The 23,427-nt window shown below is 58.8% G+C and overlaps 1 protein-coding gene across 1 annotated transcript in view; it reads right to left on the reverse strand.

Annotated features, from left to right (window-relative positions):
- LOC107514218 (mucin-19) overlaps nt 1-23,427 on the reverse strand; it is a 108,557-nt gene that overhangs the window by 10,398 nt on the left and 74,732 nt on the right. The window contains exon 45 of the mRNA XM_036235866.1: nt 3-27. Within this exon, the coding sequence (XP_036091759.1) occupies nt 3-27 (25 nt within the window). The remainder of the gene's footprint in view (nt 1-2; nt 28-23,427) is intronic.

Raw genomic sequence — 23,427 nt, forward strand, 5'->3', positions numbered from 1 at the left:
ACTGACGCTCTTCACAGCAAGCAAACCCTGAATAAAGAGAGGCCCCCGTGAGAACTGGCATTATTCAATCATCAACCTGGATCAATGAGGTGGAGCAACACCCAGTAACAGCTAAGGGACATGAACATCTGCAAGAAGCTGATTTAGTACCTGCGGACCCTCCAGCTGCTGACCCTGTAGTTGCCGTCCCTCCGGAAGATGGTCCAGTTGCTTGCGATACTCCAGGTGATGATGATCCAGCTGTGCTTGATCCTGCAGTCGAGGGGCTAGTTGTCCCTGAACTCTGAGATGATGATGATGACTCTGTTGTCCCTGACCCTACAGCAGATGATGTAACTCCCGTGGATCCTCCAGCTGATGCTCTTGTGGTCTCCGATGCTCCGGCTCCTGACCTCGTTGTGCCTACGCCCACGGAAGATGCTCCAGTGGCTTGCGAGCCTCCAGTGGAGGAAGCAGCAGTCCCGGAAGCTGCAGCCGAGGGACTAGCGGCCTCGGAACGTGCGGATGATGATTCTGTTGCTGCTGTCGACGGCTCTACAGCACTTGACGTAGCTACTGTGGACCCTGCAGCTGATGCTCTTGTGGTCTCCGATGCTCCGGCCCCTGACGTCGTTGTCGCTGTGGCCCCGGAAGACGGTCCGGTCGCTTGCGATACTCCAGGTGATGACCCAGATGTCCCTGAACCTGCGGATGAGGATCTAGTGGTCCCCGAGCTTGCAGAGGATGACTCTGTCGTGCCTGCAGCTACAACAGATGCTTTAGTTCCCGTGGAGCCTCCCGTGCTGACCCTGTAGTTGCCGTCCCTCCGGAAGATGGTCCAGTTGCTTGCGATACTCCAGGTGATGATGATCCAGCTGTGCTTGATCCTGCAGTCGAGGGGCTAGTTGTCCCTGAACTCTGAGATGATGATGATGACTCTGTTGTCCCTGACCCTACAGCAGATGATGTAACTCCCGTGGATCCTCCAGCTGATGCTCTTGTGGTCTCCGATGCTCCGGCTCCTGACCTCGTTGTGCCTACGCCCACGGAAGATGCTCCAGTGGCTTGCGAGCCTCCAGTGGAGGAAGCAGCAGTCCCGGAAGCTGCAGCCGAGGGACTAGCGGCCTCGGAACGTGCGGATGATGATTCTGTTGCTGCTGTCGACGGCTCTACAGCACCTGACGTAGCTACTGTGGACCCTGCAGCTGATGCTCTTGTGGTCTCCGATGCTCCGGCCCCTGACGTCGTTGTCGCTGTGGCCCCGGAAGACGGTCCGGTCGCTTGCGATACTCCAGGTGATGACCCAGATGTCCCTGAACCTGCGGATGAGGATCTAGTGGTCCCCGAGCTTGCAGAGGATGACTCTGTCGTGCCTGCACCTACAACAGATGCTTTAGTTCCCGTGGAGCCTCCCGCTGCTGACCCTGTAGTTGCCGTCCCTCCGGAAGATGGTCCAGTTGCTTGCGATACTCCAGGTGATGATGATCCAGCTGTGCTTGATCCTGCAGTCGAGGGGCTAGTTGTCCCTGAACTCTGAGATGATGATGATGACTCTGTTGTCCCTGACCCTACAGCAGATGATGTAACTCCCGCGGATCCTCCAGCTGATGCTCTTGTGGTCTCCGATGCTCCGGCTCCTGACCTCGTTGTGCCTACGCCCACGGAAGATGCTCCAGTGGCTTGCGAGCCTCCAGTGGAGGAAGCAGCAGTCCCGGAAGCTGCAGCCGAGGGACTAGCGGCCTCGGAACGTGCGGATGATGATTCTGTTGCTGCTGTCGACGGCTCTACAGCACCTGACGTAGCTACTGTGGACCCTGCAGCTGATGCTCTTGTGGTCTCCGATGCTCCGGCCCCTGACGTCGTTGTCGCTGTGGCCCCGGAAGACGGTCCGGTCGCTTGCGATACTCCAGGTGATGACCCAGATGTCCCTGAACCTGCGGATGAGGATCTAGTGGTCCCCGAGCTTGCAGAGGATGACTCTGTCGTGCCTGCACCTACAACAGATGCTTTAGTTCCCGTGGAGCCTCCCGCTGCTGACCCTGTAGTTGCCGTCCCTCCGGAAGATGGTCCAGTTGCTTGCGATACTCCAGGTGATGATGATCCAGCTGTGCTTGATCCTGCAGTCGAGGGGCTAGTTGTCCCTGAACTCTGAGATGATGATGATGACTCTGTTGTCCCTGACCCTACAGCAGATGATGTAACTCCCGTGGATCCTCCAGCTGATGCTCTTGTGGTCTCCGATGCTCCGGCTCCTGACCTCGTTGTGCCTACGCCCACGGAAGATGCTCCAGTGGCTTGCGAGCCTCCAGTGGAGGAAGCAGCAGTCCCGGAAGCTGCAGCCGAGGGACTAGCGGCCTCGGAACGTGCGGATGATGATTCTGTTGCTGCTGTCGACGGCTCTACAGCACCTGACGTAGCTACTGTGGACCCTGCAGCTGATGCTCTTGTGGTCTCCGATGCTCCGGCCCCTGACGTCGTTGTCGCTGTGGCCCCGGAAGACGGTCCGGTCGCTTGCGATACTCCAGGTGATGACCCAGATGTCCCTGAACCTGCGGATGAGGATCTAGTGGTCCCCGAGCTTGCAGAGGATGACTCTGTCGTGCCTGCAGCTACAACAGATGCTTTAGTTCCCGTGGAGCCTCCCGCTGCTGACCCTGTAGTTGCCGTCCCTCCGGAAGATGGTCCAGTTGCTTGCGATACTCCAGGTGATGATGATCCAGCTGTGCTTGATCCTGCAGTCGAGGGGCTAGTTGTCCCTGAACTCTGAGATGATGATGATGACTCTGTTGTCCCTGACCCTACAGCAGATGATGTAACTCCCGCGGATCCTCCAGCTGATGCTCTTGTGGTCTCCGATGCTCCGGCTCCTGACCTCGTTGTGCCTACGCCCACGGAAGATGCTCCAGTGGCTTGCGAGCCTCCAGTGGAGGAAGCAGCAGTCCCGGAAGCTGCAGCCGAGGGACTAGCGGCCTCGGAACGTGCGGATGATGATTCTGTTGCTGCTGTCGACGGCTCTACAGCACCTGACGTAGCTACTGTGGACCCTGCAGCTGATGCTCTTGTGGTCTCCGATGCTCCGGCCCCTGACGTCGTTGTCGCTGTGGCCCCGGAAGACGGTCCGGTCGCTTGCGATACTCCAGGTGATGACCCAGATGTCCCTGAACCTGCGGATGAGGATCTAGTGGTCCCCGAGCTTGCAGAGGATGACTCTGTCGTGCCTGCAGCTACAACAGATGCTTTAGTTCCCGTGGAGCCTCCCGCTGCTGACCCTGTAGTTGCCGTCCCTCCGGAAGATGGTCCAGTTGCTTGCGATACTCCAGGTGATGATGATCCAGCTGTGCTTGATCCTGCAGTCGAGGGGCTAGTTGTCCCTGAACTCTGAGATGATGATGATGACTCTGTTGTCCCTGACCCTACAGCAGATGATGTAACTCCCGCGGATCCTCCAGCTGATGCTCTTGTGGTCTCCGATGCTCCGGCTCCTGACCTCGTTGTGCCTACGCCCACGGAAGATGCTCCAGTGGCTTGCGAGCCTCCAGTGGAGGAAGCAGCAGTCCCGGAAGCTGCAGCCGAGGGACTAGCGGCCTCGGAACGTGCGGATGATGATTCTGTTGCTGCTGTCGACGGCTCTACAGCACCTGACGTAGCTACTGTGGACCCTGCAGCTGATGCTCTTGTGGTCTCCGATGCTCCGGCCCCTGACGTCGTTGTCGCTGTGGCCCCGGAAGACGGTCCGGTCGCTTGCGATACTCCAGGTGATGACCCAGATGTCCCTGAACCTGCGGATGAGGATCTAGTGGTCCCCGAGCTTGCAGAGGATGACTCTGTCGTGCCTGCACCTACAACAGATGCTTTAGTTCCCGTGGAGCCTCCCGCTGCTGACCCTGTAGTTGCCGTCCCTCCGGAAGATGGTCCAGTTGCTTGCGATACTCCAGGTGATGATGATCCAGCTGTGCTTGATCCTGCAGTCGAGGGGCTAGTTGTCCCTGAACTCTGAGATGATGATGATGACTCTGTTGTCCCTGACCCTACAGCAGATGATGTAACTCCCGCGGATCCTCCAGCTGATGCTCTTGTGGTCTCCGATGCTCCGGCTCCTGACCTCGTTGTGCCTACGCCCACGGAAGATGCTCCAGTGGCTTGCGAGCCTCCAGTGGAGGAAGCAGCAGTCCCGGAAGCTGCAGCCGAGGGACTAGCGGCCTCGGAACGTGCGGATGATGATTCTGTTGCTGCTGTCGACGGCTCTACAGCACCTGACGTAGCTACTGTGGACCCTGCAGCTGATGCTCTTGTGGTCTCCGATGCTCCGGCCCCTGACGTCGTTGTCGCTGTGGCCCCGGAAGACGGTCCGGTCGCTTGCGATACTCCAGGTGATGACCCAGATGTCCCTGAACCTGCGGATGAGGATCTAGTGGTCCCCGAGCTTGCAGAGGATGACTCTGTCGTGCCTGCACCTACAACAGATGCTTTAGTTCCCGTGGAGCCTCCCGCTGCTGACCCTGTAGTTGCCGTCCCTCCGGAAGATGGTCCAGTTGCTTGCGATACTCCAGGTGATGATGATCCAGCTGTGCTTGATCCTGCAGTCGAGGGGCTAGTTGTCCCTGAACTCTGAGATGATGATGATGACTCTGTTGTCCCTGACCCTACAGCAGATGATGTAACTCCCGCGGATCCTCCAGCTGATGCTCTTGTGGTCTCCGATGCTCCGGCTCCTGACCTTGTTGTGCCTACGCCCACGGAAGATGCTCCAGTGGCTTGCGAGCCTCCAGTGGAGGAAGCAGCAGTCCCGGAAGCTGCAGCCGAGGGACTAGCGGCCTCGGAACGTGCGGATGATGATTCTGTTGCTGCTGTCGACGGCTCTACAGCACCTGACGTAGCTACTGTGGACCCTGCAGCTGATGCTCTTGTGGTCTCCGATGCTCCGGCCCCTGACGTCGTTGTCGCTGTGGCCCCGGAAGACGGTCCGGTCGCTTGCGATACTCCAGGTGATGACCCAGATGTCCCTGAACCTGCGGATGAGGATCTAGTGGTCCCCGAGCTTGCAGAGGATGACTCTGTCGTGCCTGCACCTACAACAGATGCTTTAGTTCCCGTGGAGCCTCCCGCTGCTGACCCTGTAGTTGCCGTCCCTCCGGAAGATGGTCCAGTTGCTTGCGATACTCCAGGTGATGATGATCCAGCTGTGCTTGATCCTGCAGTCGAGGGGCTAGTTGTCCCTGAACTCTGAGATGATGATGATGACTCTGTTGTCCCTGACCCTACAGCAGATGATGTAACTCCCGCGGATCCTCCAGCTGATGCTCTTGTGGTCTCCGATGCTCCGGCTCCTGACCTCGTTGTGCCTACGCCCACGGAAGATGCTCCAGTGGCTTGCGAGCCTCCAGTGGAGGAAGCAGCAGTCCCGGAAGCTGCAGCCGAGGGACTAGCGGCCTCGGAACGTGCGGATGATGATTCTGTTGCTGCTGTCGACGGCTCTACAGCACCTGACGTAGCTACTGTGGACCCTGCAGCTGATGCTCTTGTGGTCTCCGATGCTCCGGCCCCTGACGTCGTTGTCGCTGTGGCCCCGGAAGACGGTCCGGTCGCTTGCGATACTCCAGGTGATGACCCAGATGTCCCTGAACCTGCGGATGAGGATCTAGTGGTCCCCGAGCTTGCAGAGGATGACTCTGTCGTGCCTGCAGCTACAACAGATGCTTTAGTTCCCGTGGAGCCTCCCGCTGCTGACCCTGTAGTTGCCGTCCCTCCGGAAGATGGTCCAGTTGCTTGCGATACTCCAGGTGATGATGATCCAGCTGTGCTTGATCCTGCAGTCGAGGGGCTAGTTGTCCCTGAACTCTGAGATGATGATGATGACTCTGTTGTCCCTGACCCTACAGCAGATGATGTAACTCCCGCGGATCCTCCAGCTGATGCTCTTGTGGTCTCCGATGCTCCGGCTCCTGACCTCGTTGTGCCTACGCCCACGGAAGATGCTCCAGTGGCTTGCGAGCCTCCAGTGGAGGAAGCAGCAGTCCCGGAAGCTGCAGCCGAGGGACTAGCGGCCTCGGAACGTGCGGATGATGATTCTGTTGCTGCTGTCGACGGCTCTACAGCACCTGACGTAGCTACTGTGGACCCTGCAGCTGATGCTCTTGTGGTCTCCGATGCTCCGGCCCCTGACGTCGTTGTCGCTGTGGCCCCGGAAGACGGTCCGGTCGCTTGCGATACTCCAGGTGATGACCCAGATGTCCCTGAACCTGCGGATGAGGATCTAGTGGTCCCCGAGCTTGCAGAGGATGACTCTGTCGTGCCTGCACCTACAACAGATGCTTTAGTTCCCGTGGAGCCTCCCGCTGCTGACCCTGTAGTTGCCGTCCCTCCGGAAGATGGTCCAGTTGCTTGCGATACTCCAGGTGATGATGATCCAGCTGTGCTTGATCCTGCAGTCGAGGGGCTAGTTGTCCCTGAACTCTGAGATGATGATGATGACTCTGTTGTCCCTGACCCTACAGCAGATGATGTAACTCCCGTGGATCCTCCAGCTGATGCTCTTGTGGTCTCCGATGCTCCGGCTCCTGACCTCGTTGTGCCTACGCCCACGGAAGATGCTCCAGTGGCTTGCGAGCCTCCAGTGGAGGAAGCAGCAGTCCCGGAAGCTGCAGCCGAGGGACTAGCGGCCTCGGAACGTGCGGATGATGATTCTGTTGCTGCTGTCGACGGCTCTACAGCACCTGACGTAGCTACTGTGGACCCTGCAGCTGATGCTCTTGTGGTCTCCGATGCTCCGGCCCCTGACGTCGTTGTCGCTGTGGCCCCGGAAGACGGTCCGGTCGCTTGCGATACTCCAGGTGATGACCCAGATGTCCCTGAACCTGCGGATGAGGATCTAGTGGTCCCCGAGCTTGCAGAGGATGACTCTGTCGTGCCTGCAGCTACAACAGATGCTTTAGTTCCCGTGGAGCCTCCCGCTGCTGACCCTGTAGTTGCCGTCCCTCCGGAAGATGGTCCAGTTGCTTGCGATACTCCAGGTGATGATGATCCAGCTGTGCTTGATCCTGCAGTCGAGGGGCTAGTTGTCCCTGAACTCTGAGATGATGATGATGACTCTGTTGTCCCTGACCCTACAGCAGATGATGTAACTCCCGTGGATCCTCCAGCTGATGCTCTTGTGGTCTCCGATGCTCCGGCTCCTGACCTCGTTGTGCCTACGCCCACGGAAGATGCTCCAGTGGCTTGCGAGCCTCCAGTGGAGGAAGCAGCAGTCCCGGAAGCTGCAGCCGAGGGACTAGCGGCCTCGGAACGTGCGGATGATGATTCTGTTGCTGCTGTCGACGGCTCTACAGCACCTGACGTAGCTACTGTGGACCCTGCAGCTGATGCTCTTGTGGTCTCCGATGCTCCGGCCCCTGACGTCGTTGTCGCTGTGGCCCCGGAAGACGGTCCGGTCGCTTGCGATACTCCAGGTGATGACCCAGATGTCCCTGAACCTGCGGATGAGGATCTAGTGGTCCCCGAGCTTGCAGAGGATGACTCTGTCGTGCCTGCAGCTACAACAGATGCTTTAGTTCCCGTGGAGCCTCCCGCTGCTGACCCTGTAGTTGCCGTCCCTCCGGAAGATGGTCCAGTTGCTTGCGATACTCCAGGTGATGATGATCCAGCTGTGCTTGATCCTGCAGTCGAGGGGCTAGTTGTCCCTGAACTCTGAGATGATGATGATGACTCTGTTGTCCCTGACCCTACAGCACATGATGTAACTCCCGTGGATCCTCCAGCTGATGCTCTTGTGGTCTCCGATGCTCCGGCTCCTGACCTCGTTGTGCCTACGCCCACGGAAGATGCTCCAGTGGCTTGCGAGCCTCCAGTGGAGGAAGCAGCAGTCCCGGAAGCTGCAGCCGAGGGACTAGCGGCCTCGGAACGTGCGGATGATGATTCTGTTGCTGCTGTCGACGGCTCTACAGCACCTGACGTAGCTACTGTGGACCCTGCAGCTGATGCTCTTGTGGTCTCCGATGCTCCGGCCCCTGACGTCGTTGTCGCTGTGGCCCCGGAAGACGGTCCGGTCGCTTGCGATACTCCAGGTGATGACCCAGATGTCCCTGAACCTGCGGATGAGGATCTAGTGGTCCCCGAGCTTGCAGAGGATGACTCTGTCGTGCCTGCACCTACAACAGATGCTTTAGTTCCCGTGGAGCCTCCCGCTGCTGACCCTGTAGTTGCCGTCCCTCCGGAAGATGGTCCAGTTGCTTGCGATACTCCAGGTGATGATGATCCAGCTGTGCTTGATCCTGCAGTCGAGGGGCTAGTTGTCCCTGAACTCTGAGATGATGATGATGACTCTGTTGTCCCTGACCCTACAGCAGATGATGTAACTCCCGTGGATCCTCCAGCTGATGCTCTTGTGGTCTCCGATGCTCCGGCTCCTGACCTCGTTGTGCCTACGCCCACGGAAGATGCTCCAGTGGCTTGCGAGCCTCCAGTGGAGGAAGCAGCAGTCCCGGAAGCTGCAGCCGAGGGACTAGCGGCCTCGGAACGTGCGGATGATGATTCTGTTGCTGCTGTCGACGGCTCTACAGCACCTGACGTAGCTACTGTGGACCCTGCAGCTGATGCTCTTGTGGTCTCCGATGCTCCGGCCCCTGACGTCGTTGTCGCTGTGGCCCCGGAAGACGGTCCGGTCGCTTGCGATACTCCAGGTGATGACCCAGATGTCCCTGAACCTGCGGATGAGGATCTAGTGGTCCCCGAGCTTGCAGAGGATGACTCTGTCGTGCCTGCACCTACAACAGATGCTTTAGTTCCCGTGGAGCCTCCCGCTGCTGACCCTGTAGTTGCCGTCCCTCCGGAAGATGGTCCAGTTGCTTGCGATACTCCAGGTGATGATGATCCAGCTGTGCTTGATCCTGCAGTCGAGGGGCTAGTTGTCCCTGAACTCTGAGATGATGATGATGACTCTGTTGTCCCTGACCCTACAGCAGATGATGTAACTCCCGTGGATCCTCCAGCTGATGCTCTTGTGGTCTCCGATGCTCCGGCTCCTGACCTCGTTGTGCCTACGCCCACGGAAGATGCTCCAGTGGCTTGCGAGCCTCCAGTGGAGGAAGCAGCAGTCCCGGAAGCTGCAGCCGAGGGACTAGCGGCCTCGGAACGTGCGGATGATGATTCTGTTGCTGCTGTCGACGGCTCTACAGCACCTGACGTAGCTACTGTGGACCCTGCAGCTGATGCTCTTGTGGTCTCCGATGCTCCGGCCCCTGACGTCGTTGTCGCTGTGGCCCCGGAAGACGGTCCGGTCGCTTGCGATACTCCAGGTGATGACCCAGATGTCCCTGAACCTGCGGATGAGGATCTAGTGGTCCCCGAGCTTGCAGAGGATGACTCTGTCGTGCCTGCACCTACAACAGATGCTTTAGTTCCCGTGGAGCCTCCCGCTGCTGACCCTGTAGTTGCCGTCCCTCCGGAAGATGGTCCAGTTGCTTGCGATACTCCAGGTGATGATGATCCAGCTGTGCTTGATCCTGCAGTCGAGGGGCTAGTTGTCCCTGAACTCTGAGATGATGATGATGACTCTGTTGTCCCTGACCCTACAGCAGATGATGTAACTCCCGTGGATCCGCCAGCTGATGCTCTTGTGGTCTCCGATGCTCCGGCTCCTGACCTCGTTGTGCCTACGCCCACGGAAGATGCTCCAGTGGCTTGCGAGCCTCCAGTGGAGGAAGCAGCAGTCCCGGAAGCTGCAGCCGAGGGACTAGCGGCCTCGGAACGTGCGGATGATGATTCTGTTGCTGCTGTCGACGGCTCTACAGCACCTGACGTAGCTACTGTGGACCCTGCAGCTGATGCTCTTGTGGTCTCCGATGCTCCGGCCCCTGACGTCGTTGTCGCTGTGGCCCCGGAAGACGGTCCGGTCGCTTGCGATACTCCAGGTGATGACCCAGATGTCCCTGAACCTGCGGATGAGGATCTAGTGGTCCCCGAGCTTGCAGAGGATGACTCTGTCGTGCCTGCACCTACAACAGATGCTTTAGTTCCCGTGGAGCCTCCCGCTGCTGACCCTGTAGTTGCCGTCCCTCCGGAAGATGGTCCAGTTGCTTGCGATACTCCAGGTGATGATGATCCAGCTGTGCTTGATCCTGCAGTCGAGGGGCTAGTTGTCCCTGAACTCTGAGATGATGATGATGACTCTGTTGTCCCTGACCCTACAGCAGATGATGTAACTCCCGTGGATCCTCCAGCTGATGCTCTTGTGGTCTCCGATGCTCCGGCTCCTGACCTCGTTGTGCCTACGCCCACGGAAGATGCTCCAGTGGCTTGCGAGCCTCCAGTGGAGGAAGCAGCAGTCCCGGAAGCTGCAGCCGAGGGACTAGCGGCCTCGGAACGTGCGGATGATGATTCTGTTGCTGCTGTCGACGGCTCTACAGCACCTGACGTAGCTACTGTGGACCCTGCAGCTGATGCTCTTGTGGTCTCCGATGCTCCGGCCCCTGACGTCGTTGTCGCTGTGGCCCCGGAAGACGGTCCGGTCGCTTGCGATACTCCAGGTGATGACCCAGATGTCCCTGAACCTGCGGATGAGGATCTAGTGGTCCCCGAGCTTGCAGAGGATGACTCTGTCGTGCCTGCAGCTACAACAGATGCTTTAGTTCCCGTGGAGCCTCCCGCTGCTGACCCTGTAGTTGCCGTCCCTCCGGAAGATGGTCCAGTTGCTTGCGATACTCCAGGTGATGATGATCCAGCTGTGCTTGATCCTGCAGTCGAGGGGCTAGTTGTCCCTGAACTCTGAGATGATGATGATGACTCTGTTGTCCCTGACCCTACAGCAGATGATGTAACTCCCGTGGATCCTCCAGCTGATGCTCTTGTGGTCTCCGATGCTCCGGCTCCTGACCTCGTTGTGCCTACGCCCACGGAAGATGCTCCAGTGGCTTGCGAGCCTCCAGTGGAGGAAGCAGCAGTCCCGGAAGCTGCAGCCGAGGGACTAGCGGCCTCGGAACGTGCGGATGATGATTCTGTTGCTGCTGTCGACGGCTCTACAGCACCTGACGTAGCTACTGTGGACCCTGCAGCTGATGCTCTTGTGGTCTCCGATGCTCCGGCCCCTGACGTCGTTGTCGCTGTGGCCCCGGAAGACGGTCCGGTCGCTTGCGATACTCCAGGTGATGACCCAGATGTCCCTGAACCTGCGGATGAGGATCTAGTGGTCCCCGAGCTTGCAGAGGATGACTCTGTCGTGCCTGCAGCTACAACAGATGCTTTAGTTCCCGTGGAGCCTCCCGCTGCTGACCCTGTAGTTGCCGTCCCTCCGGAAGATGGTCCAGTTGCTTGCGATACTCCAGGTGATGATGATCCAGCTGTGCTTGATCCTGCAGTCGAGGGGCTAGTTGTCCCTGAACTCTGAGATGATGATGATGACTCTGTTGTCCCTGACCCTACAGCAGATGATGTAACTCCCGTGGATCCTCCAGCTGATGCTCTTGTGGTCTCCGATGCTCCGGCTCCTGACCTCGTTGTGCCTACGCCCACGGAAGATGCTCCAGTGGCTTGCGAGCCTCCAGTGGAGGAAGCAGCAGTCCCGGAAGCTGCAGCCGAGGGACTAGCGGCCTCGGAACGTGCGGATGATGATTCTGTTGCTGCTGTCGACGGCTCTACAGCACCTGACGTAGCTACTGTGGACCCTGCAGCTGATGCTCTTGTGGTCTCCGATGCTCCGGCCCCTGACGTCGTTGTCGCTGTGGCCCCGGAAGACGGTCCGGTCGCTTGCGATACTCCAGGTGATGACCCAGATGTCCCTGAACCTGCGGATGAGGATCTAGTGGTCCCCGAGCTTGCAGAGGATGACTCTGTCGTGCCTGCAGCTACAACAGATGCTTTAGTTCCCGTGGAGCCTCCCGCTGCTGACCCTGTAGTTGCCGTCCCTCCGGAAGATGGTCCAGTTGCTTGCGATACTCCAGGTGATGATGATCCAGCTGTGCTTGATCCTGCAGTCGAGGGGCTAGTTGTCCCTGAACTCTGAGATGATGATGATGACTCTGTTGTCCCTGACCCTACAGCAGATGATGTAACTCCCGTGGATCCTCCAGCTGATGCTCTTGTGGTCTCCGATGCTCCGGCTCCTGACCTCGTTGTGCCTACGCCCACGGAAGATGCTCCAGTGGCTTGCGAGCCTCCAGTGGAGGAAGCAGCAGTCCCGGAAGCTGCAGCCGAGGGACTAGCGGCCTCGGAACGTGCGGATGATGATTCTGTTGCTGCTGTCGACGGCTCTACAGCACCTGACGTAGCTACTGTGGACCCTGCAGCTGATGCTCTTGTGGTCTCCGATGCTCCGGCCCCTGACGTCGTTGTCGCTGTGGCCCCGGAAGACGGTCCGGTCGCTTGCGATACTCCAGGTGATGACCCAGATGTCCCTGAACCTGCGGATGAGGATCTAGTGGTCCCCGAGCTTGCAGAGGATGACTCTGTCGTGCCTGCAGCTACAACAGATGCTTTAGTTCCCGTGGAGCCTCCCGCTGCTGACCCTGTAGTTGCCGTCCCTCCGGAAGATGGTCCAGTTGCTTGCGATACTCCAGGTGATGATGATCCAGCTGTGCTTGATCCTGCAGTCGAGGGGCTAGTTGTCCCTGAACTCTGAGATGATGATGATGACTCTGTTGTCCCTGACCCTACAGCAGATGATGTAACTCCCGTGGATCCTCCAGCTGATGCTCTTGTGGTCTCCGATGCTCCGGCTCCTGACCTCGTTGTGCCTACGCCCACGGAAGATGCTCCAGTGGCTTGCGAGCCTCCAGTGGAGGAAGCAGCAGTCCCGGAAGCTGCAGCCGAGGGACTAGCGGCCTCGGAACGTGCGGATGATGATTCTGTTGCTGCTGTCGACGGCTCTACAGCACCTGACGTAGCTACTGTGGACCCTGCAGCTGATGCTCTTGTGGTCTCCGATGCTCCGGCCCCTGACGTCGTTGTCGCTGTGGCCCCGGAAGACGGTCCGGTCGCTTGCGATACTCCAGGTGATGACCCAGATGTCCCTGAACCTGCGGATGAGGATCTAGTGGTCCCCGAGCTTGCAGAGGATGACTCTGTCGTGCCTGCAGCTACAACAGATGCTTTAGTTCCCGTGGAGCCTCCCGCTGCTGACCCTGTAGTTGCCGTCCCTCCGGAAGATGGTCCAGTTGCTTGCGATACTCCAGGTGATGATGATCCAGCTGTGCTTGATCCTGCAGTCGAGGGGCTAGTTGTCCCTGAACTCTGAGATGATGATGATGACTCTGTTGTCCCTGACCCTACAGCAGATGATGTAACTCCCGTGGATCCTCCAGCTGATGCTCTTGTGGTCTCCGATGCTCCGGCTCCTGACCTCGTTGTGCCTACGCCCACGGAAGATGCTCCAGTGGCTTGCGAGCCTCCAGTGGAGGAAGCAGCAGTCCCGGAAGCTGCAGCCGAGGGACTAGCGGCCTCGGAACGTGCGGATGATGATTCTGTTGCTGCTGTCGACGGCTCTACAGCACCTGACGTAGCTACTGTGGACCCTGCAGCTGATGCTCTTGTGGTCTCCGATGCTCCGGCCCCTGACGTCGTTGTCGCTGTGGCCCCGGAAGACGGTCCGGTCGCTTGCGATACTCCAGGTGATGACCCAGATGTCCCTGAACCTGCGGATGAGGATCTAGTGGTCCCCGAGCTTGCAGAGGATGACTCTGTCGTGCCTGCACCTACAACAGATGCTTTAGTTCCCGTGGAGCCTCCCGCTGCTGACCCTGTAGTTGCCGTCCCTCCGGAAGATGGTCCAGTTGCTTGCGATACTCCAGGTGATGATGATCCAGCTGTGCTTGATCCTGCAGTCGAGGGGCTAGTTGTCCCTGAACTCTGAGATGATGATGATGACTCTGTTGTCCCTGACCCTACAGCAGATGATGTAACTCCCGTGGATCCTCCAGCTGATGCTCTTGTGGTCTCCGATGCTCCGGCTCCTGACCTCGTTGTGCCTACGCCCACGGAAGATGCTCCAGTGGCTTGCGAGCCTCCAGTGGAGGAAGCAGCAGTCCCGGAAGCTGCAGCCGAGGGACTAGCGGCCTCGGAACGTGCGGATGATGATTCTGTTGCTGCTGTCGACGGCTCTACAGCACCTGACGTAGCTACTGTGGACCCTGCAGCTGATGCTCTTGTGGTCTCCGATGCTCCGGCCCCTGACGTCGTTGTCGCTGTGGCCCCGGAAGACGGTCCGGTCGCTTGCGATACTCCAGGTGATGACCCAGATGTCCCTGAACCTGCGGATGAGGATCTAGTGGTCCCCGAGCTTGCAGAGGATGACTCTGTCGTGCCTGCACCTACAACAGATGCTTTAGTTCCCGTGGAGCCTCCCGCTGCTGACCCTGTAGTTGCCGTCCCTCCGGAAGATGGTCCAGTTGCTTGCGATACTCCAGGTGATGATGATCCAGCTGTGCTTGATCCTGCAGTCGAGGGGCTAGTTGTCCCTGAACTCTGAGATGATGATGATGACTCTGTTGTCCCTGACCCTACAGCAGATGATGTAACTCCCGTGGATCCTCCAGCTGATGCTCTTGTGGTCTCCGATGCTCCGGCTCCTGACCTCGTTGTGCCTACGCCCACGGAAGATGCTCCAGTGGCTTGCGAGCCTCCAGTGGAGGAAGCAGCAGTCCCGGAAGCTGCAGCCGAGGGACTAGCGGCCTCGGAACGTGCGGATGATGATTCTGTTGCTGCTGTCGACGGCTCTACAGCACCTGACGTAGCTACTGTGGACCCTGCAGCTGATGCTCTTGTGGTCTCCGATGCTCCGGCCCCTGACGTCGTTGTCGCTGTGGCCCCGGAAGACGGTCCGGTCGCTTGCGATACTCCAGGTGATGACCCAGATGTCCCTGAACCTGCGGATGAGGATCTAGTGGTCCCCGAGCTTGCAGAGGATGACTCTGTCGTGCCTGCACCTACAACAGATGCTTTAGTTCCCGTGGAGCCTCCCGCTGCTGACCCTGTAGTTGCCGTCCCTCCGGAAGATGGTCCAGTTGCTTGCGATACTCCAGGTGATGATGATCCAGCTGTGCTTGATCCTGCAGTCGAGGGGCTAGTTGTCCCTGAACTCTGAGATGATGATGATGACTCTGTTGTCCCTGACCCTACAGCAGATGATGTAACTCCCGTGGATCCTCCAGCTGATGCTCTTGTGGTCTCCGATGCTCCGGCTCCTGACCTCGTTGTGCCTACGCCCACGGAAGATGCTCCAGTGGCTTGCGAGCCTCCAGTGGAGGAAGCAGCAGTCCCGGAAGCTGCAGCCGAGGGACTAGCGGCCTCGGAACGTGCGGATGATGATTCTGTTGCTGCTGTCGACGGCTCTACAGCACCTGACGTAGCTACTGTGGACCCTGCAGCTGATGCTCTTGTGGTCTCCGATGCTCCGGCCCCTGACGTCGTTGTCGCTGTGGCCCCGGAAGACGGTCCGGTCGCTTGCGATACTCCAGGTGATGACCCAGATGTCCCTGAACCTGCGGATGAGGATCTAGTGGTCCCCGAGCTTGCAGAGGATGACTCTGTCGTGCCTGCAGCTACAACAGATGCTTTAGTTCCCGTGGAGCCTCCCGCTGCTGACCCTGTAGTTGCCGTCCCTCCGGAAGATGGTCCAGTTGCTTGCGATACTCCAGGTGATGATGATCCAGCTGTGCTTGATCCTGCAGTCGAGGGGCTAGTTGTCCCTGAACTCTGAGATGATGATGATGACTCTGTTGTCCCTGACCCTACAGCAGATGATGTAACTCCCGTGGATCCTCCAGCTGATGCTCTTGTGGTCTCCGATGCTCCGGCTCCTGACCTCGTTGTGCCTACGCCCACGGAAGATGCTCCAGTGGCTTGCGAGCCTCCAGTGGAGGAAGCAGCAGTCCCGGAAGCTGCAGCCGAGGGACTAGCGGCCTCGGAACGTGCGGATGATGATTCTGTTGCTGCTGTCGACGGCTCTACAGCACCTGACGTAGCTACTGTGGACCCTGCAGCTGATGCTCTTGTGGTCTCCGATGCTCCGGCCCCTGACGTCGTTGTCGCTGTGGCCCCGGAAGACGGTCCGGTCGCTTGCGATACTCCAGGTGATGACCCAGATGTCCCTGAACCTGCGGATGAGGATCTAGTGGTCCCCGAGCTTGCAGAGGATGACTCTGTCGTGCCTGCACCTACAACAGATGCTTTAGTTCCCGTGGAGCCTCCCGCTGCTGACCCTGTAGTTGCCGTCCCTCCGGAAGATGGTCCAGTTGCTTGCGATACTCCAGGTGATGATGATCCAGCTGTGCTTGATCCTGCAGTCGAGGGGCTAGTTGTCCCTGAACTCTGAGATGATGATGATGACTCTGTTGTCCCTGACCCTACAGCAGATGATGTAACTCCCGTGGATCCTCCAGCTGATGCTCTTGTGGTCTCCGATGCTCCGGCTCCTGACCTCGTTGTGCCTACGCCCACGGAAGATGCTCCAGTGGCTTGCGAGCCTCCAGTGGAGGAAGCAGCAGTCCCGGAAGCTGCAGCCGAGGGACTAGCGGCCTCGGAACGTGCGGATGATGATTCTGTTGCTGCTGTCGACGGCTCTACAGCACCTGACGTAGCTACTGTGGACCCTGCAGCTGATGCTCTTGTGGTCTCCGATGCTCCGGCCCCTGACGTCGTTGTCGCTGTGGCCCCGGAAGACGGTCCGGTCGCTTGCGATACTCCAGGTGATGACCCAGATGTCCCTGAACCTGCGGATGAGGATCTAGTGGTCCCCGAGCTTGCAGAGGATGACTCTGTCGTGCCTGCACCTACAACAGATGCTTTAGTTCCCGTGGAGCCTCCCGCTGCTGACCCTGTAGTTGCCGTCCCTCCGGAAGATGGTCCAGTTGCTTGCGATACTCCAGGTGATGATGATCCAGCTGTGCTTGATCCTGCAGTCGAGGGGCTAGTTGTCCCTGAACTCTGAGATGATGATGATGACTCTGTTGTCCCTGACCCTACAGCAGATGATGTAACTCCCGTGGATCCTCCAGCTGATGCTCTTGTGGTCTCCGATGCTCCGGCTCCTGACCTCGTTGTGCCTACGCCCACGGAAGATGCTCCAGTGGCTTGCGAGCCTCCAGTGGAGGAAGCAGCAGTCCCGGAAGCTGCAGCCGAGGGACTAGCGGCCTCGGAACGTGCGGATGATGATTCTGTTGCTGCTGTCGACGGCTCTACAGCACCTGACGTAGCTACTGTGGACCCTGCAGCTGATGCTCTTGTGGTCTCCGATGCTCCGGCCCCTGACGTCGTTGTCGCTGTGGCCCCGGAAGACGGTCCGGTCGCTTGCGATACTCCAGGTGATGACCCAGATGTCCCTGAACCTGCGGATGAGGATCTAGTGGTCCCCGAGCTTGCAGAGGATGACTCTGTCGTGCCTGCACCTACAACAGATGCTTTAGTTCCCGTGGAGCCTCCCGCTGCTGACCCTGTAGTTGCCGTCCCTCCGGAAGATGGTCCAGTTGCTTGCGATACTCCAGGTGATGATGATCCAGCTGTGCTTGATCCTGCAGTCGAGGGGCTAGTTGTCCCTGAACTCTGAGATGATGATGATGACTCTGTTGTCCCTGACCCTACAGCAGATGATGTAACTCCCGTGGATCCTCCAGCTGATGCTCTTGTGGTCTCCGATGCTCCGGCTCCTGACCTCGTTGTGCCTACGCCCACGGAAGATGCTCCAGTGGCTTGCGAGCCTCCAGTGGAGGAAGCAGCAGTCCCGGAAGCTGCAGCCGAGGGACTAGCGGCCTCGGAACGTGCGGATGATGATTCTGTTGCTGCTGTCGACGGCTCTACAGCACCTGACGTAGCTACTGTGGACCCTGCAGCTGATGCTCTTGTGGTCTCCGATGCTCCGGCCCCTGACGTCGTTGTCGCTGTGGCCCCGGAAGACGGTCCGGTCGCTTGCGATACTCCAGGTGATGACCCAGATGTCCCTGAACCTGCGGATGAGGATCTAGTGGTCCCCGAGCTTGCAGAGGATGACTCTGTCGTGCCTGCACCTACAACAGATGCTTTAGTTCCCGTGGAGCCTCCCGCTGCTGACCCTGTAGTTGCCGTCCCTCCGGAAGATGGTCCAGTTGCTTGCGATACTCCAGGTGATGATGATCCAGCTGTGCTTGATCCTGCAGTCGAGGGGCTAGTTGTCCCTGAACTCTGAGATGATGATGATGACTCTGTTGTCCCTGACCCTACAGCAGATGATGTAACTCCCGTGGATCCTCCAGCTGATGCTCTTGTGGTCTCCGATGCTCCGGCTCCTGACCTCGTTGTGCCTACGCCCACGGAAGATGCTCCAGTGGCTTGCGAGCCTCCAGTGGAGGAAGCAGCAGTCCCGGAAGCTGCAGCCGAGGGACTAGCGGCCTCGGAACGTGCGGATGATGATTCTGTTGCTGCTGTCGACGGCTCTACAGCACCTGACGTAGCTACTGTGGACCCTGCAGCTGATGCTCTTGTGGTCTCCGATGCTCCGGCCCCTGACGTCGTTGTCGCTGTGGCCCCGGAAGACGGTCCGGTCGCTTGCGATACTCCAGGTGATGACCCAGATGTCCCTGAACCTGCGGATGAGGATCTAGTGGTCCCCGAGCTTGCAGAGGATGACTCTGTCGTGCCTGCACCTACAACAGATGCTTTAGTTCCCGTGGAGCCTCCCGCTGCTGACCCTGTAGTTGCCGTCCCTCCGGAAGATGGTCCAGTTGCTTGCGATACTCCAGGTGATGATGATCCAGCTGTGCTTGATCCTGCAGTCGAGGGGCTAGTTGTCCCTGAACTCTGAGATGATGATGATGACTCTGTTGTCCCTGACCCTACAGCAGATGATGTAACTCCCGTGGATCCTCCAGCTGATGCTCTTGTGGTCTCCGATGCTCCGGCTCCTGACCTCGTTGTGCCTACGCCCACGGAAGATGCTCCAGTGGCTTGCGAGCCTCCAGTGGAGGAAGCAGCAGTCCCGGAAGCTGCAGCCGAGGGACTAGCGGCCTCGGAACGTGCGGATGATGATTCTGTTGCTGCTGTCGACGGCTCTACAGCACCTGACGTAGCTACTGTGGACCCTGCAGCTGATGCTCTTGTGGTCTCCGATGCTCCGGCCCCTGACGTCGTTGTCGCTGTGGCCCCGGAAGACGGTCCGGTCGCTTGCGATACTCCAGGTGATGACCCAGATGTCCCTGAACCTGCGGATGAGGATCTAGTGGTCCCCGAGCTTGCAGAGGATGACTCTGTCGTGCCTGCACCTACAACAGATGCTTTAGTTCCCGTGGAGCCTCCCGCTGCTGACCCTGTAGTTGCCGTCCCTCCGGAAGATGGTCCAGTTGCTTGCGATACTCCAGGTGATGATGATCCAGCTGTGCTTGATCCTGCAGTCGAGGGGCTAGTTGTCCCTGAACTCTGAGATGATGATGATGACTCTGTTGTCCCTGACCCTACAGCAGATGATGTAACTCCCGTGGATCCTCCAGCTGATGCTCTTGTGGTCTCCGATGCTCCGGCTCCTGACCTCGTTGTGCCTACGCCCACGGAAGATGCTCCAGTGGCTTGCGAGCCTCCAGTGGAGGAAGCAGCAGTCCCGGAAGCTGCAGCCGAGGGACTAGCGGCCTCGGAACGTGCGGATGATGATTCTGTTGCTGCTGTCGACGGCTCTACAGCACCTGACGTAGCTACTGTGGACCCTGCAGCTGATGCTCTTGTGGTCTCCGATGCTCCGGCCCCTGACGTCGTTGTCGCTGTGGCCCCGGAAGACGGTCCGGTCGCTTGCGATACTCCAGGTGATGACCCAGATGTCCCTGAACCTGCGGATGAGGATCTAGTGGTCCCCGAGCTTGCAGAGGATGACTCTGTCGTGCCTGCACCTACAACAGATGCTTTAGTTCCCGTGGAGCCTCCCGCTGCTGACCCTGTAGTTGCCGTCCCTCCGGAAGATGGTCCAGTTGCTTGCGATACTCCAGGTGATGATGATCCAGCTGTGCTTGATCCTGCAGTCGAGGGGCTAGTTGTCCCTGAACTCTGAGATGATGATGATGACTCTGTTGTCCCTGACCCTACAGCAGATGATGTAACTCCCGTGGATCCTCCAGCTGATGCTCTTGTGGTCTCCGATGCTCCGGCTCCTGACCTCGTTGTGCCTACGCCCACGGAAGATGCTCCAGTGGCTTGCGAGCCTCCAGTGGAGGAAGCAGCAGTCCCGGAAGCTGCAGCCGAGGGACTAGCGGCCTCGGAACGTGCGGATGATGATTCTGTTGCTGCTGTCGACGGCTCTACAGCACCTGACGTAGCTACTGTGGACCCTGCAGCTGATGCTCTTGTGGTCTCCGATGCTCCGGCCCCTGACGTCGTTGTCGCTGTGGCCCCGGAAGACGGTCCGGTCGCTTGCGATACTCCAGGTGATGACCCAGATGTCCCTGAACCTGCGGATGAGGATCTAGTGGTCCCCGAGCTTGCAGAGGATGACTCTGTCGTGCCTGCACCTACAACAGATGCTTTAGTTCCCGTGGAGCCTCCCGCTGCTGACCCTGTAGTTGCCGTCCCTCCGGAAGATGGTCCAGTTGCTTGCGATACTCCAGGTGATGATGATCCAGCTGTGCTTGATCCTGCAGTCGAGGGGCTAGTTGTCCCTGAACTCTGAGATGATGATGATGACTCTGTTGTCCCTGACCCTACAGCAGATGATGTAACTCCCGTGGATCCTCCAGCTGATGCTCTTGTGGTCTCCGATGCTCCGGCTCCTGACCTCGTTGTGCCTACGCCCACGGAAGATGCTCCAGTGGCTTGCGAGCCTCCAGTGGAGGAAGCAGCAGTCCCGGAAGCTGCAGCCGAGGGACTAGCGGCCTCGGAACGTGCGGATGATGATTCTGTTGCTGCTGTCGACGGCTCTACAGCACCTGACGTAGCTACTGTGGACCCTGCAGCTGATGCTCTTGTGGTCTCCGATGCTCCGGCCCCTGACGTCGTTGTCGCTGTGGCCCCGGAAGACGGTCCGGTCGCTTGCGATACTCCAGGTGATGACCCAGATGTCCCTGAACCTGCGGATGAGGATCTAGTGGTCCCCGAGCTTGCAGAGGATGACTCTGTCGTGCCTGCACCTACAACAGATGCTTTAGTTCCCGTGGAGCCTCCCGCTGCTGACCCTGTAGTTGCCGTCCCTCCGGAAGATGGTCCAGTTGCTTGCGATACTCCAGGTGATGATGATCCAGCTGTGCTTGATCCTGCAGTCGAGGGGCTAGTTGTCCCTGAACTCTGAGATGATGATGATGACTCTGTTGTCCCTGACCTACAGCAGATGATGTAACTCCCGTGGATCCTCCAGCTGATGCTCTTGTGGTCTCCGATGCTCCGGCTCCTGACCTCGTTGTGCCTACGCCCACGGAAGATGCTCCAGTGGCTTGCGAGCCTCCAGTGGAGGAAGCAGCAGTCCCGGAAGCTGCAGCCGAGGGACTAGCGGCCTCGGAACGTGCGGATGATGATTCTGTTGCTGCTGTCGACGGCTCTACAGCACCTGACGTAGCTACTGTGGACCCTGCAGCTGATGCTCTTGTGGTCTCCGATGCTCCGGCCCCTGACGTCGTTGTCGCTGTGGCCCCGGAAGACGGTCCGGTCGCTTGCGATACTCCAGGTGATGACCCAGATGTCCCTGAACCTGCGGATGAGGATCTAGTGGTCCCCGAGCTTGCAGAGGATGACTCTGTCGTGCCTGCACCTACAACAGATGCTTTAGTTCCCGTGGAGCCTCCCGCTGCTGACCCTGTAGTTGCCGTCCCTCCGGAAGATGGTCCAGTTGCTTGCGATACTCCAGGTGATGATGATCCAGCTGTGCTTGATCCTGCAGTCGAGGGGCTAGTTGTCCCTGAACTCTGAGATGATGATGATGACTCTGTTGTCCCTGACCCTACAGCAGATGATTGTAACTCCCGTGGATCCTCCAGCTGATGCTCTTGTGGTCTCCGATGCTCCGGCTCCTGACCTCGTTGTGCCTACGCCCACGGAAGATGCTCCAGTGGCTTGCGAGCCTCCAGTGGAGGAAGCAGCAGTCCCGGAAGCTGCAGCCGAGGGACTAGCGGCCTCGGAACGTGCGGATGATGATTCTGTTGCTGCTGTCGACGGCTCTACAGCACCTGACGTAGCTACTGTGGACCTGCAGCTGATGCTCTTGTGGTCTCCGATGCTCCGGCCCCTGACGTCGTTGTCGCTGTGGCCCCGGAAGACGGTCCGGTCGCTTGCGATACTCCAGGTGATGACCCAGATGTCCCTGAACCTGCGGATGAGGATCTAGTGGTCCCCGAGCTTGCAGAGGATGACTCTGTCGTGCCTGCACCTACAACAGATGCTTTAGTTCCCGTGGAGCCTCCCGCTGCTGACCCTGTAGTTGCCGTCCCTCCGGAAGATGGTCCAGTTGCTTGCGATACTCCAGGTGATGATGATCCAGCTGTGCTTGATCCTGCAGTCGAGGGGCTAGTTGTCCCTGAACTCTGAGATGATGATGATGACTCTGTTGTCCCTGACCCTACAGCAGATGATGTAACTCCCGTGGATCCTCCAGCTGATGCTCTTGTGGTCTCGATGGCTCCGGCTCCTGACCTCGTTGTGCCTACGCCACGGAAGATGCTCCAGTGGCTTGCGAGCCTCCAGTGGAGGAAGCAGCAGTCCCGGAAGCTGCAGCGAGGGACTAGCGGCCTCGGAACGTGCGGATGATGATTCTGTTGCTGCTGTCGACGGCTCTACAGCACCTGACGTAGCTACTGTGGACCCTGCAGCTGATGCTCTTGTGGTCTCCGATGCTCCGGCCCCTGACGTCGTTGTCGCTGTGGCCCCGGAAGACGGTCCGGTCGCTTGCGATACTCCAGGTGATGACCCAGATGTCCCTGAACCTGCGGATGAGGATCTAGTGGTCCCCGAGCTTGCAGAGGATGACTCTGTCGTGCCTTGCACCTACAACAGATGCTTTAGTTCCCGTGGAGCCTCCCGCTGCTGACCCTGTAGTTGCCGTCCCTCCGGAAGATGGTCCAGTTGCTTGCGATTAACTCCAGGTGATGATGATCCAGCTGTGCTTGATCCTGCAGTCGAGGGGCTAGTTGTCCCTGAACTCTGAGATGATGATGATTGACTCTGTTGTCCCTGACCCTACAGCAGATGATGTAACTCCCGTGGATCCTCCAGCTGATGCTCTTGTGGTCTCCGATGCTCCGGCTCCTGACCTCGTTGTGCCTACGCCACGGAAGATGCTCCAGTGGCTTGCGAGCCTCCAGTGGAGGAAGCAGCAGTCCCGGAAGCTGCAGCCGAGGGACTAGCGGCCTCGGAACGTGCGGATGATGATTCTGTTGCTGCTTGTCGACGGCCTCTACAGCACTGGACGTAGCTTACTGTGGACCCTGCAGCTGATGCTCTTGTGGTCTCCGATGCTCCGGCCCCTGACGTCGTTGTCGCTGTGGCCCCGGAAGACGGTCCGGTCGCTTGCGATACTCCAGGTGATGACCC

This window comes from Rousettus aegyptiacus, unplaced genomic scaffold, assembly GCF_014176215.1.
Source record: "Rousettus aegyptiacus isolate mRouAeg1 unplaced genomic scaffold, mRouAeg1.p scaffold_m13_p_2, whole genome shotgun sequence".
Lineage (NCBI taxonomy): Eukaryota > Metazoa > Chordata > Mammalia > Chiroptera > Pteropodidae > Rousettus > Rousettus aegyptiacus.